At 35.0% G+C, this 18,150-nt stretch overlaps 1 protein-coding gene across 7 annotated transcripts in view; it reads left to right on the top strand.

The window, feature by feature from the left end:
* Positions 1–18,150, top strand: part of JAKMIP1 (janus kinase and microtubule interacting protein 1) — a 162,408-nt gene that overhangs the window by 113,182 nt on the left and 31,076 nt on the right. For all 7 annotated transcript variants that reach the window (XM_027686781.1, XM_027686779.1, XM_027686780.1 and 4 more), the window contains 6 exons: positions 3,409–3,537; positions 4,774–4,902; positions 8,614–8,697; positions 12,402–12,464; positions 13,619–13,717; positions 16,745–16,846. In XM_027686781.1, the coding sequence (XP_027542582.1) occupies positions 3,409–3,537; positions 4,774–4,902; positions 8,614–8,697; positions 12,402–12,464; positions 13,619–13,717; positions 16,745–16,846 (606 nt within the window). The remainder of the gene's footprint in view (positions 1–3,408; positions 3,538–4,773; positions 4,903–8,613; positions 8,698–12,401; positions 12,465–13,618; positions 13,718–16,744; positions 16,847–18,150) is intronic.

Below are 18,150 nucleotides of genomic sequence, written 5' to 3' on the forward strand. Positions count from 1 at the left end.
TCTCTAAAAAGAAAAGAGTCATTAAAAAAAATAAAGTGGTTCACTCATAACTCCAAATATTATAGGCAGTCTGTATAGCATTTAACAGGTTTTGACTTTTAACTCTCCTTTGAGTGTTGGGGTTTTTTAGTGTGATGGAAAATACTAATTTTCTTTCATAATTCCCTCACATCTAATAATCAAGTGATTTATTTATTTATATATACAAATTATTTCCCCCTCCTTTTGCTACTAGTGAAATATTTAAAGGCAGGTAAGTATCTGTTGTCACAGTAATGTCATTGCTTTCGGCATCTTCTCAAACCTGTATACCTTTATATAAAATCAAAGCCACTGTTGTTTTGCTATTTTATTTTCACTCCTTGAAACAGCATGTGTAAGTGTGTGCCTGCAGGATGAAAGGAAGACATTTACTTAACCTGAGTTACCTAAGTGACTGTATAGCAGAGGTATAGCAAAAAAACCCCCATAGGTATGGTAGGTCTAATTACCAGTTTTAACTAAGCTGCTCCTGACCATCACGGTACTGGGTTCTCTGTGCCATATATATGACAATAAATTGGAGTTTTGTCATTTTTGAGGCCAAACACCCTTGAAGCAGGAGGCATGAGCAGGGTCAGCTGTTCTTCTGTTGTCTGAGTTGTTTGTCCTTGGCTAGGCTCCTCCAAAGCACATGGTGGTTCTGAGCTCCATCCACAGGCAAGCAGACGTGGGCAGAAGAGCAGGATATAGAAGAATCAGCGTAAGAGTCTGTATGAAGCTTTGTTCCGGGTTTGCTCTCAGAATCTTTGAGTAAAGCGTACCTGCACTGCAAAGTGAGGATGTGGTTTTCATTGAAATCTCTGGGGTTTTGTTTACCTTCCACCGTCTTCTTTACCTTCATAAAATCTAGCTTCATCTTTATGAAACTGTATACGTAGATCAGTTTGGAGTCAAAAAAGTGAGTTGAGCTTGCAACTTGTATTGTAAGTTTGTCGTCCTTACAACTTGAAGATAGCACCATTTCTTTAGCCCTATTTTCAACTTTCAATATTTATTTGTAGTGTTACTCTTAGATGGTTGTGGGCTGCAACCAGTATTCAGTGCAGGACAAAATTCTGGATGGGCCATCTCCCAGGGACTAATTGCACCTGTGTTTTTGTGGTAAACCTTTGTACCTACAAAAGAGGAGTCTGAAATGTTTGTAATTCAAGTGTGAGAGGATAAGTCTTTATATTTTTAGAATACAGCTTAAACCTATTCCCTGTGTCCTTTGTTTTGTTAAGTAGGACAGAAAGGTAAACTGATGAATGCTGGAGGAAAGGATTGAATTATCCCAGGGAACTGTTTGCCTTAAGCACCTTAGACATAGCCTGTTGAAAGGATCACAGTGCTTCCTAAACAACTGAGAAAAGGGTAATGTGTCTTTGCAGCACTGTAGCACTATAACTACAATCCTTTTCTTCTGAATACACAAAGTAGTGGTCTAGCAAAAGGAAAGCTGTTTCTAAAGGTTGTTCAGAAGCTCTTTGCCTTTTGTGCCGCATCATTTTTATATGCATGCATACGAATAAGCATTGTCCGTTCAGAAAAGATGTGGCTTTTTGGGTTTTTGTGGGTTTTTTTGAGTGCATAACATCTTTTCAAGGGGAGATTTTATTAGAACTGGTTCATTTAAATATGTGGTTTGAAGGAATTTTTAAAACACTGATAGAAGGGCTCATCTTAAGTGAAGCAATTAAGTGATTCAGGACAGGGTCTTGGAACTGTCTGTGGCAGTTGGAGTGGAATAAGCTGTACTGTGAAACTATTATGGGGTTGTTCAGCTTACGAGTAATGAGGCTGTGACCTGGTGGACCGTGGTGACCAGGACCGTAGACTGTAAATGGAGCACATGGTGTCATGCATGCAGGCACAAAGTCACACCTATTTTATGGTACTACTTAAATCAAGATAGAGTATTTTGGCTGTTGATGAGATCTGTGCTGAGCTAAAAGAATGGTGAGAAAGTGAAGACAGTATTTATGTAGACATACTGTAAAAGTCTCTGAAGTTAGATAAGTCTAGAAGATGGCAGGGAAGAGTAAATATTTGGAATTTATCATGAGATGCAGCATTATAGATAAAAACTTTCAGAACCTTGAATTAAATTTATAGCTCAGCATTCCACTCAGTGAATTTGGCTTTGCTGAAGTGTAGGATTCATGATGTTTGGAAAAACAACTGATAACATTTTTCACCCTTTAGGCATTTTTAATGAACAAAGTATTATCTTCTTACATACAACCCATATGTTTTTAAAAAAAAACAAATAACAAACTGGAACATCAAGATATGTGACTCAGCATCAAGCAGTGGCAAAAAATATAGAGATGGATAGACAGATCTTTCATCATCTTCTTACAGCCACCTCTCTCCGCTAGCCTCCTGTCTAGGATGCTTCATAACCTGACTCCATTTTTCCAGCAACACTCTTTTAAAAAATTTTCTTAATTTTCTTGCTTCTCTGAAATTGTGATGGATCATTAGAATTCTTGTGTGGTGTAAAAACTTCTACTTTCTAATAACATTTAATGTTTCCTATGTTAGAAGGAAAAATACTTGAAAAACTGTTTTTTCTAATTAAATGTATAAGTAAATTTTTTTTTTGACCAGTGGCGTTTCCATGGAACTTTTCTGCTTTCTGAGCATATGTTAGGAAATTGATGGAAAGGGAAACTCCTAAAATAGTGACGTTTTCTATAAAATATCACATTTTCACAATTAATATTTTACTATTTGCTTCCACTGACTACTTATTTTCTCTAATTTTCTGCAAGCCTGCTTGTAATTGATAACAATGTGTAAAATTCTTAAAATCTCCAGTGAAATACTGTTTTTCCTCAGGCATGTCTTTTTGATTAGTCGTAATACTGGAGCAAACTCTTTGAAAGAATTGAGAATGATGGTATTGAAAAAATAAATGGTAAGCAGTAGTTTATACTTTTAAGTAGAGGTTTGCAAAATAGATATTATAAATTAATTTGTCTTCTCTTTTTAATGTTAGTATGAACAATTAAATTTGTTCCACATTGGTCCCCAGAATATTTTTTTCCTTTTGGTTACATGTCTCATATGTTACATCATACTGACTTGCTTTCTCCTGAATAGATATTGCATTCCTCTACTGTCAATATTGTAAGACCTGTTTTGATAACTAGCTTTTATGGCTTTCCTAAAGCATTATTCTATTGGCAATTACCCAGTACTACGTGCAGTTCAGTTCTTGGAGGTTCTTACACAAATGAGGTTGAAAAAGTAGCTTGTTCAATCAGAGAACAAGAGTTTACAATGGAGTTTTTTTTCCTCCTAAATACTGAAAAAGAAGACCTTAAGTCAGCGGGATTTTCCAGCTGTTTTGCTAGTAACTGAAAAAAACTAATTTTTCAGAGGCATGTTGTGGAGACATTTTTTGGATTTGATGAAGAATCTGTTGATTCGGAAACATCATCTGTAACTTCATACAACACAGATAAAACAGACAGGACACCAGCAACACCAGAAGAAGATTTGGAAGATGTAAGTAGTACTGATTTGTTCTTAAGTTCTATAAAAAATCGACACTGAAGTATAAATGTAAACTTTTTTACGGTTGTTGTTCCACAGGAACTGTGAAAGATTTGGCAGAGAAATCCTTTGGTTTTTTTCAAGTCCAGTAACATATACACTTCACAATGGAATTAATAAGATAATATTCTGCCTGACAGATTTGGCAGATATTGTGCTGAGAAATAAAATTGTTTTTTCTCAAACTCTTTGTTATTAGTCAAAAGAAAATGAATAGGCAAAGTGCTTTGCCAAAAGTCAATAGTTCTTAGACAATAGTTTGCCTTTCAACCTTATAATTTATTTGACTGTTTTGATACAACGAGGAGTTTCTTTCTTTGCTCATAATACTCAGAGAGGCTTTTGCAATTCATGAAGACTTAAATGATCATAGGTAGTAAATACCCACTGACATGTTTTATCTCAGCTCTGTGATATACAGCGCTGCTGACCTACTTTAGAAGATTCCAGGCGTGAGGACAAAGCATGAATTAGATGCTCTTTTTCGTCTTTCTTTCTTGTTCACTAACTTATAAACCTAACTTGTTGCCTAACACTCCTCAGTCAAAAGAAACTTCCTTTTTTTCTAGGTTTAATATTTAATAATATTGTAATCTCTTTTCCTTGGAACTCAAGTTTCTGGAGCAAAAATTAATTAAAGGGAAGGACATTTCTTGTCCTCAACATTATAGGAAAGACCTTGTAAGTGTTCAAGTCAGTTGCTCAAAATTCAAAGGAGATCAAGATTTTAAAAATACTTCACATTAAAAAAATAAATTTAAGGAAACATGGCTTTTGAAATGTAACTTCTGTGTTAGTGTGCTTTACCCTGGCATTGTAGAGAAAAAATGTAAGGAGGGAGGGATGGACTGCATGAGCCCCTTCTGAAGCTCCTGTGGCTCTGGAGTTGCTGAAGAGAGCGGTGAATAAATCTGTTTTCTCTCGTCTTTCCCCAGACAGTTTTTTCCCATTTTTATACATTGCTGCCTTATATAGTAATGTACAGTGTCCTGAAATTGTGTGGTAAAGACAGTTACTCATCATCCTTCCTTCTTTTCCTTTCCACATTTTTCAGGATTTCAAACCTTTATTAAACTGAGACTCAGTATAAGTTATGTTGCTTATTATGTTTGTGAGTCTATCTGTCTATATAGATGAACCCATTATATATATTTATACAAAACCACTTTTTTCCCCCTGTTCATTAAGAGCACACCTAAAGAAGAAGCTGAACTAAGGTTCTGCCAGCTAACAAGAGAGTATCAAGCTTTGCAAAGGGCATATGCATTGCTTCAAGAACAAGTCGGCGGAACCCTGGATGCAGAGAGAGAAGCAAGGGTAATTTTTTAACTAAATTTCCTTTAACTCTGTAATAATTGAAAAAGTTTAAACAACTTGTAACAGCAGGAGGTATTTTTGGCTGGTCACTGAAATGCAAAGCACAGTGGTTTTGAGGATTAGAGGATATCATTGCTAAGGCAAAAATTTAGATTAATCTGGTGTGATCAGAATAAAGATGTCATATTTTATTCTTGCATGGATAATATATTACAGATTTCGGTAGTAAGACAGTGTTATTGAGAGTGATATCCCAGTTGAATCTGCATTTTGGATAGTGACATGGATTTTAAATGAATTGCAGGATAGGTTGTTATAAGTACTTAGGTACTTTCATCATATATTAAAAATATGACCCAAATCTGAAAAAGATAGTTTTTATTGAAGTGGTTTTTTGAATATATGAAATCATAATTTGTTTTTTAAAATCTCAGATTGAGAGTATTCTTTCACCAGAAAGTACCTAGCTAACTATGTCTCCTATTGGGTCAGCATGTGTGAGTGTTTACTCTCTCTGAAATAAATGTTTTTACTTTCACACTAATCTCTGTACTATAGGTATTATAGGTGTGAGAGGGTATTTGCCCTTCTGCCACCACTGTGTTTTACCATTTGGTGGTGCAGAGATGAGGTCAGCAGAAGTCATGCTGGCATTTTCCATTCTCTTTTTTTCCAAACTGGAGACGAGCAAAATAACTTCATAATGAGCTGGTGAGCTCTGACTTAATCCGCAGCTCTATTCAGTGAACAGAAGTGGCATCAAAAAAAGAACTGAGTTAACTAGCAGCAAAACTTCTACTTTATTTCAACTCCTTGCAGATAGCAGCATGTCTAGAATTGTGGCATGTTTACAAGTCACCCTCTGCTTGAATAACTATTGTGATCAATGACCAAAGAACATATAAAATCCAAATGGGCAATAAATAGCTGTAGAGCTGGAAACTTCATCATCTTCACCTAATGTTCTTCATTCTGCATGAAGTACAGCATGAAATTGTAGATTAGTGACTACTGAGAGAGTTGACTGGTGTCATTGCAAGGCCATTCTTACAGAGTCACACTCAGTTATCTTCGAAGGGTCATGGCAATTGTGTGAGGTTCTCGAGGACTGTAAGAAAGCAAATGTCACTCTTGTCTTCAAGAAAGGCAACAGGAGACAAGTGGACAGTGAGGTGGACTTAATATTGGCTGAAATAGTTTAGAGGGTTGTGGTCAGTGGCAGAAAGTTCAGCTGGAGGTGTTTCACCTCCAACTTTGCAGATGATACAAAATTGAAAGGAGTGGTTGGTACATGAGATGGTTGTGCTGCCATTCAGAGGAACCATTCAACTGCCTGAAGAAATGTGTGAAGAGGAATTGTATTAAATTCAACCAAGGGAAGAAAAACTGTGGGGAAGAATAACTCCATGTGCCAGCACAGACTTGGGGCTGGCTTGCTGGGAAACAGTTTTGCACAAAATAAAGTGGGGGCTTCTGGTGGACACCAAGTTAAACATGAGCTGGCAGTGCGCCCTTGCAGCAGTGAGGGCCAGCAGCCTCCTGGGCTGCATGAGGGAGAAAGTCCCCAGCAGACCAACGGAGGTGACCCTTCCTCTCTACTCATGATTGAGTGATGTCTGGAGTGCTGGATCATTAAGATGATTAAGGTCTTGGAGAACCTGATACACAAGGCTGAAAGGGCTGGGACTGTTCAGTCTGGATAAAAGAAGGCTCAGGGGTAAATGCCTGAGGGAGGGAGTAAAGAAGATGGAACCAGTATCCCCTCTCAGCTTTGAGCACAGAGATTGGCCAGGTGATCCAACCTCAATGAGAGTGTAATTCTAAAAAATGTTTAAGCATTAAAAAACGTACTAACCTCCTTCCCCCTACAACTTCCCCGAACCCCCAAAATGAGAAATTTATTAAATACTATGAATTATTATGTGTTACTACCTTGCCACATGTGGCCTACACTGTACTGTGCCACTGCAACATGTTGCTAATAATGCAGAAAGACATTTTAATGTGGTTTAAAAGTTACTGGTGGGAAAGAACTCAATTTAATGGTAAGAACTGCCACTAGCTTAATTGTTCCACTACTTAAAACAATTAATAAAATTTTCACAAAATTCTATATTGATGGTTATTAGGCATACATGTGCACTGTATCGTCCAAATCCTTTTCTCTTGCAAACATTTTAAAATCCACTTACTGAATATTTTCATGTGTAGAAACAATATGTTTATGGGAATGGAATTTCTATATGTTAATAAGCAAAACTTTCAAGGTAAAATTACAGAAGAATGTAGACTACTTGACATTATCTGGAGTTGTTTACAGCTAAAAATGTTAACCTATTACCCTCAGAGCCTGCATTTACAAGATTCAGGGTTTACTTTAAAATGCGTCAACTTTTCTGTGTTTTTTTTTTTTCCAAGGTTCTTTGTAGTGGCTCTAAAGTTCTTTCCTTTTTTTTTTCCCCATGTGAAATATAGTTTTTATAATAGTAGAATTATTGCTTTATGGCTTTATTTGTTAGAGTTCTCAGCATATTACAAATGCCTAGTCACTTATGACACTCTTTTTAAGTAGGACACTTAGCCAAGGAAAGCAATAAGGACTTTGGAGATCACTTCTCAAGATAAAATAGGAATGGAGGGCATAATTCCATTTATTATTAAAGTACAGTTTCAGGGGCAGTCATGTATTTGACACTTAGGAGAGGCCATTATGTATTTCCTTTGCCTTCATGAGCTTTTTTTAAATTTTATTTTGTAAGCATTTGCAAATTTTCCCTTTTGTAGACTTGGAAATTATTGGTATTTCTTTTTAGTGGTGTTTTGGTCTTTTTTTGTCATATCCCTGCAAATCCATCTTTTGAGTGAGTCAGAAAGCAGCTTTTTGTGTGATTTATTTTGTAGAGCCCAGTGTTCTTGTGGGATGAACATTTCCTATTATTTTTAGATGAAGCTTAAGATGAACAACAAGGACCCAAAAATGCAAAGATGTAGAAGGAAATCCCCGTGGGAATTTTTTAGCTGTTTGAGTGAAAAAGTACCTGATGTAGGGTGGGAAAAGTACTTGCAACAGCTCGAAGAGCCTCAGTGACTGAGGGTCTCTGGAAACAGGTTGTTTTGTATCTGTTTTGTTTAGTACCTTTTATGATACAGTTCCTTTTAAGACATCACTGGACTCAGCGGGTAATACCTACTGTAGTGTAATAGTTAATGTAATAATTAAGTAGAACAAGGAGAACCGACCAGTGTATGCTATGTATGGGATATATAAATTATTTGGGATCTATATATTTTATTTACCTAAAGGCCTTTTTCAGTGCTTAATACAGATCTCTTACTCCGTTGTCCCTTTTTTCCACAATGCCTTGAATTACTGAAGCTATGTATGAATAGCTATGAATAGCTATGAATAGCTTCTTAGAGCTTTTTCATTTCCTAAGTTTTTTTCCCTCTGGGAAGAGCTTTGTCACTGAATGTGTGATGATAACATCTTTCTAAGATAGGAAGGAAAAATCCTGTTAATCTGACAGCTTTAAATATTTTGTAACATAAATACAAAAGCAATTATTTTAATGAAAAGCATTAAAAGCTGACTGGACAGCCCATAAAGCAGTATAAAGTATCTTTACTTTGATTCTGTGTGTAATTAAATCTGCCTGTCTACCTGCATGTGCCTGCACACACACACATTTTTTGATTTTTTTCCCCCCTCAGACTCGTGAGCAACTGCAAGCTGATCTTCTCAGGTGTCAGGCAAAAATTGAGGACCTGGAGAAAGCTCTAATCGAGAAAGGACAGGTAAAAGGCTCTCTTAATGTCCTCTACCACATCATTTTCTCTGCTGCCTGCAGTGGTGCCCTTGCCATCTTCATTGCTTACTGGTGTGTTAGTGTGAATGATGCGGCTTAATTGCGACTGCAGCAATTGATTGCTTAAGTAAAGGGAAGTATTTTACAGACTAAGAAAATGTCATTATAGATTAATTTTCTAACACATAATGCACTAAAGCATAGTATCAAAAAAACCATGTCTACACACATTGTAAATTCTGTTCCCGTTGTCATTTGGTGAAGGCCTTTCTCCTGTTTTCCATTTTGTTAATATTTGTTATAACATCCAATAAAATAAATACTCTATATTTGTACTGGAGAATATTTTTGATGAGTAGCATGGAAAAATTAAAAAAACTCAAACTTGTAGACATGCTAGAGAAATGTACCACTGAGTGTGTCAGGTTACTGGAAGCCACTCATGGTGTTACTCTCCTGGGTTTAAATTATTGGAGAACCCAACTGCTTTCAAATTCCCAAACAAAGTAAAAGCAAGCCTTATGCTTCAGTATATATAATGTATGTAAATACTTGACAAAGATGTGACTACTGATGCATATTTAATAATGTCTAGGGTCTTCAGAAGGTCTGATTAAGAGTTATGAGCACGCATTTGCAAATCGTTCAGTTGCGTAACTGCTAGAATGCACTGAAGAAGTTGGGAAGATTTATTTTTTACTTTATTGTTTGAAATAAATTTAAAAATTGCAGGTTGCTTATGATAATAAGATATAGCTATCTATAGATACATTTGTTCAATCCTGTAGCATTGAACAAAAACAATCTACAAATAATGCCAAGTGAATAATGTCACTATTTTTATGGTTTATTCTTTGTAAGAAAAATTTTCTGTAAGATTCTGTATAAATGCAAAGGTTTGGGGACCATATTCAAATTAAGGGCAAAAGTAATTTATGCTAGCTTCCACACCAATTGCAATTTTCTTAATGTATTCCATGTAAATACAATATTACTACAAGTAGGGAATATGTTGTCAATCTAAAACCAATGGCTCACTGAGCTTTTGGAAGAATAAATGAGACGGAAAACTTCTTGAGGATCTGCTGCTGACATTTTGGTGTGTTGACAAGAAAGGTGTTGTGGGCCAATTGCTGTGCAGTCAAAAATGTTAACAGAATAGTTGACTATTACAGTGTATAATGTAAGTACTGTGTATGTAAGTAAGATAAATGAACTCGGATACACATGTAAGAAATTACTTCTGTGATTTTGTTCTTCAAGAGTGTTATGTCAGAAAGGTATACCTGGAAATTAGAATTTAATTAGTTATCACTTTGAGATTTAGAACCACATTTTCAGCCTTGTATCTCTCAGTAATCCTGAGAAGGTGAACGGGGATGTGACAGGGAGCAGCACGGTGGTATCTTTAGTGGTTTGTACGCTGAGCATTAGCTTTACACAGAGGGGTTCACAGTGTTTTCCTGAGAGCTCTAGCACCTGCTTGGTTCTCCTGACCTGTTAGTATTTACATTCAACAAATAAATGGTTGTGATGATAAACTGAATTCCTTGTGCACTATGTGATTTTTTTAAATTTATTTTATTATTACTTTGTCATTTAGATGGTCATGGTAGGGATGATGATTTAATAATAATTGTGAAGTATTCATTTGGTAAGCCAGTCCCTGAAGTGCTTTTGTAAAGGAAACAATGAATCAGAAGTTCCAAGTGTATTATCCCAGAAAATTTTAGTCTTACTTTACCCCTTTAGGAAACAGAAGCAGAAAAGACCTTCACAATTTTCCTGAAGTCAAATTTGGAGCAGGAGATTAGAATCTTATTGTTAAAAAATTATATGAAGCTTGGTTTATAAAACAATTTATGTGTAATTTCAAAGTAGCTGTCAAAAGCCCTTGTTAATCCTTCTTCTGCTGGACCTGTCAGTATTCCCTCAGAAGTAAAACAAAACTAATAATCCATTTCTGCAAGGTACATTGATGTGCATGCATAAGAAAATTTATATTAAGTGAAAAACATTCTTATGAAATATTAATAGTGGTAAATAATAAATCTAAAACTATTGGAGTATGTAATGTGCCAGATGGATGAATGCTCAACTCTCTGTGATCTGGTGTGTAAATAGAATTCCCACAGAGTTTAGGTTTTTTCAGAAAGTCGAGTTGGACTTCATCAAGAAAGAAACAAAAGTTAATTTTCAATAGAGCAAATTAATCTGTTTTTTCTATTTGTGTGAACTTGTGTTGAACCTGCAGGTCTGTTGCGACTGTTGAACCTGCCTTTTGCCACATCCATGCATTGAGATATCCACTCTAAGCCTGTGTGTGCAACTCTTTGTTCAACTCTTGACCTTAGTAAAATGCCAGTTAAATGTTAAAGTAGACATCGGATTTTATTCTCAACAGTTTTTTAAATTGGCTTCAAAAATTCTTGACAAATGTGATGCCTTTTTGGCTCCCATTTGGTATGTTATTCTTACAGCACCACAACCCTGAAGAGCTTGTTTATCCCATGAAAATTAAAGAGTACTTATACATTCTTGCTTATGAGTGGAAAAGGGAGTAAAAATGGTAGAATATGAAACTGTAGCAGACAATAAGTAGAAAAAGTAACTTTAAACTTTTTAAAAAAAAGCTAATTGGAGTAAATATCATATCATAATGTTTCAGATTTTTTAGTTGACATTTGAAGGCTGTTTCATGGGCTGGGATATCAGATTTCATTGATTTCTTGTGCAACATCGATGTGCAAATACCTTGCTGACAAAGAAGGTATCATCCTTAATATTTAAGTAAATGCATTTAGATAATAAATTGTCCCTTGAACGTAGAAGATAATTGAATCTGGAGTTATCATGGCATTTTAAGTGTTGGATATTGTTTTATTAAACATCTTAGAGCAGCATGAGAAATGTTATGTAAATAGTTTTCTCTACAGGCAAAAAAAAGCTAGTTTGGCTGTTATAATCCATTAAATCTGAATGTCCGACCGGCAGTGAGGTTTTGTAGCTTGAGTTTTTAAAGGGATATTTGATGAGGCCTTTTAAAGCATGGGAAAACCTGAAAGGAAAGATCAGCTTTGGAACAAGGGATCAATTAGAAATACAGTTTTTAAATGGAGTACAGAATATCTTATATCACTTCCCTTCCTCCACAGCTTTGAATTCCTTGTCACAAACATTATGTATTAGCCAGATTCTCACATTTTTGGCAGAGAATAATTATCTGTGTATTGCTGAAACTTATTTTCAGTCATTTGGGGTAATTAATGTTTTTCTTCCCTTTCTCCCTTAGTATTTGCATTTCACCACTCAAAACAGGATGATTTTGCAAGAAAGTTCCCAAACCTTTGCAATGGAAATAGTTTAGAGTTCAGCTGAGTAAATAAATATTTTTTAAATGACATAAAATATTATATAACTGTGGTCTCCCACAATTGCTACATGTAAAGATTTTAAATTATATGCTTATTAGGAAAAAACAGACTTTGCAACAGGAAACAGAAGGAACTTTTATTTTCACTGTAGTATAAAGTGGTATATATCCTTGAAATATTTATGATAGCTTTATTTTTCATTGTGTGACCATTTTATACTTGAATCTACAATGATGTCTAAAATCTTGTAATTTTCGTAGTCATTAATTTGTCTTGTTTAACAAAATATATCTATATTTAATCCTCTTCTTCTTCATAGGATTCAAAATGGGTAGAAGAAAAGCAGCTGTTAATTAGAACAAATCAGGAGTTGCTAGAGAAGGTATGTGGGAATATTTTCACCATTGCTGCCCTTTATCATAAAAGACATTGAATGCACTAAGTACTGGAACATCAACATGAAATTGCTTACTTTATTTCTAGGCAGAAACAGAAATTTAAATGAAAGTCTTTGATTAAGTACGAATATACCTTTTTACTCTTCAGGAATTGAAGCTGCTCTTTCTTGTGGAATTACGTGTGTAACCAACAGTAGATCCCAAGCTGGCTGATGTTTCTCATGTCCAGCAAAACACACAGTTACACAAAGATTGTTATTGTTCTGATCATTAACAAAATTGCCTGTTCCCTTCAACCTTCCACTTTTTACTGGTTTTCTACACATTAAGTAATACTGATTGATTTAATACTTATTGTATTTACAGTCTGGGGTACTCAGAGATGAGCATCTGCATTGTTCTTCATTGATAATAGTGGGAAAGTTAGCTAGTACTCAGGAAATCAAAGATTAATTTTATTAATTAGTAACTTAATATTAATACAAAAATAACTAAAGGAAAATCATGTCTAAAAATAGCTAGAGCCAAGCCAGATTTAGTTTATTCAGACACTTACATTGGCATTATAAATGTTGCAGTGCATTATGTCAGATGTTACACTTCTGTTTAGTTTCATACAAAGAAAGGACCACACAGTTAAACTAGACGGTAGACCAGAGCTATTAGTCAACATAATTAATATTCAGTTTTGAAGTTCTGTTTTGTCATTGGTAGTGCCCCAAAGCACAATTCTGGAAAATTAAACAGTGGTCATTAAAACCCCTCCATTATTGTCTTTCATATACCATAAAGAATAGATGTCTAGTTAGGCAAATGCAATGAGAACAGTCTACCCAAATGTTAATGTAATTCAGATTCATTTGCTTGATTTTAAAAGAAAACTTGTGTTACTTAACTTATTCAGATACTGTATTCATATCAATTTTCGTGCTACTTCCAGATTACTATTCTAAGAGAACATTTGACCATTTGCTGCTGGCAGTTCTCAAAAGTACTTTCTGATGTGGTGTTCCTTCTTTAGCTGCAAGACATGGCCCAATGTGTAACGAGAAACTGAAATAATTAGGTTTTGTCTAAACTTGATGCAGTATCTTTTCTAGTGCTTACAGGGTGTTGCTGTGTTGTGTTTGTCTCACAGATTTACAGAATGGAACAAGAAGAACATCAGCTGAAGAATGAGATGCAAGATGCAAAAGACCAGAATGAGCTGTTAGAATTCAGAGTGCTAGAGCTTGAAGTAAGAGATTCTCTCTGTTGCAAACTCTCAAATGGAGCAGAAATTATGTTTGAACCCAAGCTGAAATTCCTGTAAAGATTACTGGTGTCTGGTGCATGTTTAAGGGAAGTCACTTAGGTATCTATTTTTTAAATGTTGTATCTTGGGATAATGAGATTTGATGCCACTGCCTTAATGTGTTTTGGAGAGAATGCTCACTAATGTTTATAAAGATGTAATATAGCTAATATAAATTGCATATAGTTTGGTTTTCATCTAATAAAATATTTTGTTTTGCAATATTTTGCCTTTTTTATTTGTTTCATTTCCATAACTGCTCCTTTCCTGCATGTAAAATCACTTGGTATGTATACTATAGCCTTGTTTGGCATTGATTACATTAACACACCTTCTCACATCTTGCATGCAGTGATCTGACTAAAGATCTGACACATTCATCACATCAAAGTATAATTGCTTTAAATTACACTGATTTAAGACTGACCACATCCATACGAAATAAATTTATCTTAAATAATACATTTTGATAGATGCTTTGAAAGAATTTTTCTTACCTGAAATCCATTTTCTGATGGTTTAAACTAGTCATGGACTGGAAATAATTGGCCAATGAAAAATGTAAACAAAAAACCCTCTGACAAAGTCAAAGTAAAGTGATGAAGCACAAGTAAAACTTCTGTGTATGTCAAACTAATATGTTGCCCATAGCAAAAAAATTCTATACTTTGCATAAATGAAATAAAAATTACAAAATTATTTGTTAATAACAATTTGAACATGTAGGCTGTGATTACAATAGAAAACAATGGTTCTCATCACCTGATAAATTGGGCTCGTGTTGAATTTAGTAACACTAAACTAGTGTGTGTGATGCACAGTTGTCACACGGTTGTGTTGCCTGATGACACATCATTCAAAGATCATCAGCATTCTTAACACTACTTAGAATAAACTCTCCAAGAAACCTGTCATTGTCACTCCTCCATAATTTTTATCACCCAGCACGTTTCACCAAAAATCTTGGCATGTGTAGCTTCTCTGATAAAGATGGAAATGTCATGTCTTCCTGTTATGCGGACGTTCTTTTTGTCTTTGACATTTCTTAATCTTTTTCTCATCCTTTTTCAACATTATGTTTTGATGTCGTAGCCCATTATATTCAAAGTTATGAATTTAGGTTATTAGAATTTCGGTAGATATTCAGAAAAATAAATATGCTTTCTAATTCATATCTTTATATTTTATTAAAAGAACTGTAAAGTAAAATACAGAACAATTTAGTATTTGAATTGGCAGTTACACTAGAAACTGCTTCCTAAAATGTCAGTGTTCTTAGAAGTAAAACAGTTGAAAAAAAATTCTTAGGAAAAGAACAAATGTTCTTCAGTACATCCTTCATTAGTGTATTTTTCACATGGAGGAATCACATCAGAAAAAGCTCAGTGTGACATGTTGAATTTTGTCATGTGCCAAAGCTTTAAAAACTTGTTTCACAGAATAACAATGGAGTATTTTTGTGTGATTACAAGAAAAGATTTTTTCCCTAGGAGTCAAGCATGTAGACACAAATGTGACTGACAATGCAATGCTTTAAGAAAACCATCAATGCTTCTGATAATCAGGACAATATTTTTTAGAGCAATTAAATTATTTCAGATGAAAATTAGACTAAAGTAGAAAACACAATCATTTGTTTATAATTTAATGCAAGCAAATTTAGGTGAGTTTAATGCAATTGCAACTGATTAATTTTTAACGATATGGAAAATTAAAACAATTTGGACAAGAATTAAGCTTCTGGTTTTGGGTTATGACAGCTAAGTCATTTAAGCCCATTTCAAAATTAGGCTGTTAATGTAAATATTATTTAAAATAAAGCCTGTGAGGGGAAAAATGTATAGACTATGGAGATTTTGCTCTCTACAGTGTAGTTTCAAATTAGGTTTAATCTAGTACATGAACAAGATTTGCCATGCTTTGTAACTTGCTTAAGTGAATGGATGCAGCCTGCCTACCATATCAATTAAAGTGCCTCATTTTGTAGTTTAGAAAATGGAGCAACACATGGTCATAAAAACTACAATATTTGCAGTAGTGCTCTCTCTCAGAAAATGAAGCTGTTGTTGCCAAAGCCTCCTCTTGTAACGTGGAGATCAAATCTGGTGTTCCTCCCTTGTATTCCCATGGTCAGAGAGAATTCAGAGTAAGACCTGGTGCCTTGGTTGCCCAGAGCCTTCAATTCAATCATTTTCACAAGCACATTAAAATTTAATTTAAGTAAAATTGCTTGTTTATTGCTTTACTCTATTTCTGCCTTTGAAGAAATAATAGGCTGGTATTTTGAAGAAATGCATAAAACTCAAGTAGATGGATTGGATAAGTTTTATAAATACTATAGTTTCACATAAATGGGAATTTATAATTTTTAGTTTGGGCACAAAGAATATCATAACTGTAGAACAGTGCTGCCTTTCAACATTTTATAACATCCTGGCTTGTACAGTAAATATGAATTGAGATTTTAAACGCTCTGATAGGAAGGCTGACTGTAGAATAAACAGGGAGCTGCTGATACACAGCTTTAGTTTTAGTGAGAAAATCTTCAGTGGTAATGCTATTCCATGATGGAGTTTAAATTTTTTTTCTGCAGTTTCTTCTTTTAAATTGTTTTTTTGTTCCACGAAAGAAAGTGATAGTTAAATAAGGTTATAATCAACATAAAAACCTGAAGAGTATTTTAGAGCTTCTGTCAATTAGGGCCACTGTTGCAAGGGTTCCTGCAGCTGAGGAGTGTCTGGTGACTTTGCAGAAACAAAGTGTGCATGGAATCATTTGGCAGCTAACGCAATTTTTGTGTTTAGCTAAAGCCAAACTTCTTCAAATATGGTAAAAATATGAGGAGATGTCATTATATTTGGAATGTGAACAGGAATCTGCCTTTTTAATGTGCAAGTATGTTTTGTAAAGGTGGGGAAAAAATGTTTACAGATAATCACACGTGTTGTTTTTAAATAAATCTTTCCTCAGGAGAGAGAGCGAAGGTCGCCAGCATTTAATCTTCATATAACCACCTTCCCTGAAAACAATGGAAGTGCACTTCAACTGTTCTGTCATCAGGAAGGAATAAAGGTATATGCAGAGCATTACAAACAGTTGGATGGCTAGGAACTTTTTTGTAATGACCAACATAATATCCAAACAAATTGTTTGGCATTTGCCAGGGAAGAAAACATGAAAAAATAAATTTAGTAAGAAAAGATATTTTTAAGCCGGGAAAGGATTTCATAAGAATCTGTTCGGGTAGTCAATCAGGAGTTCCTCAATGAAAATGAAGGCTGATCCATCAAGATAATTTACATTCGGTCTGGGGAAGAATGTGGAAGTTGATGTGATTCATTGTCAGACTTGCTACACTACATTGTTCTTGATATTAAATGTTTTATCTAAGTTCAGAAATATGACATTCAGCTATTATTTTATACCCAATTTAGTGAAGCATTTTGTTTGTTGAATGAATATGCTTATTTGCCTAGGCCAGGGCCTTGAAGCATGAGCTGCCTGATCCAAACTCAGATAGGTGGAACTCTGTCATTTTAGATCAAGCGCAACACAAACATCAGAATCTCCCTTGGTTAGCTTTTGCTAAGAGGAAGCAAGAATTACTCTTTTCACTTCTGTTCACCCATGAACAGGCTAGCTGTGACACTTGATTTGCATGGTGCTTCAGCTAAGATTGAATTCAGACTTGTGCTGTCAGTAATGTTGCACAACAGGCCAGGGTAACTTTTCTACAAGTAACTAAGGCGTAATCTTAGTGCCATAGTGATTTATGCTAATATTTTTAATTGTGTTTACAAGTCCTCTTATAAGAGGCTTGCTCCTATTCAGTGCCTTAATGAGCACAGTACGATCTCTGGAGGAAACGAACTGAAATTGTAGGCTGCATCTTTTTAGGAAGCTCAGTAGTCTAAAAGAAAAAAGTTAAAACCTCATTCTTACCTACAGGTTTGGTTGGATACTCATCTCCCTAACCACACCAAGAGTCATCAATTAGCGTATTACCTTTCAAACAGAACCTCCATGGGATGCCAGACCTGCTTTTAGCTTATCCATTATTCTCATTCGCATGTTGGCTGTTATCGGGTACAGGGTACCAGGATCTAGAATTCCTGTTTTTCCCCATTGTCTACTGTGACACTCCTTAACAGCAATGTTCTTTTCGGACTGACCTTCAGTTTACTTACCTGTAAGGAGAGGCAGTCACCTAACATGAGCATACTGAAAGTGCTGACCTTTTATCTGTTTTTAGTGTTTTTCAAAGTTGTTAGCTATCAGTAGCACGGTAGGTTCCAAAATGATGCAAAATCTGGTTTGGTTTCTAATTCATCCTTTATACTTCATATGGAAATAAATGAATTAGAATGATTATTTCT

Source organism: Neopelma chrysocephalum, unplaced genomic scaffold, assembly GCF_003984885.1.
Source record: "Neopelma chrysocephalum unplaced genomic scaffold, ASM398488v2 Primary Assembly neopelma1_71, whole genome shotgun sequence".
Lineage (NCBI taxonomy): Eukaryota > Metazoa > Chordata > Aves > Passeriformes > Pipridae > Neopelma > Neopelma chrysocephalum.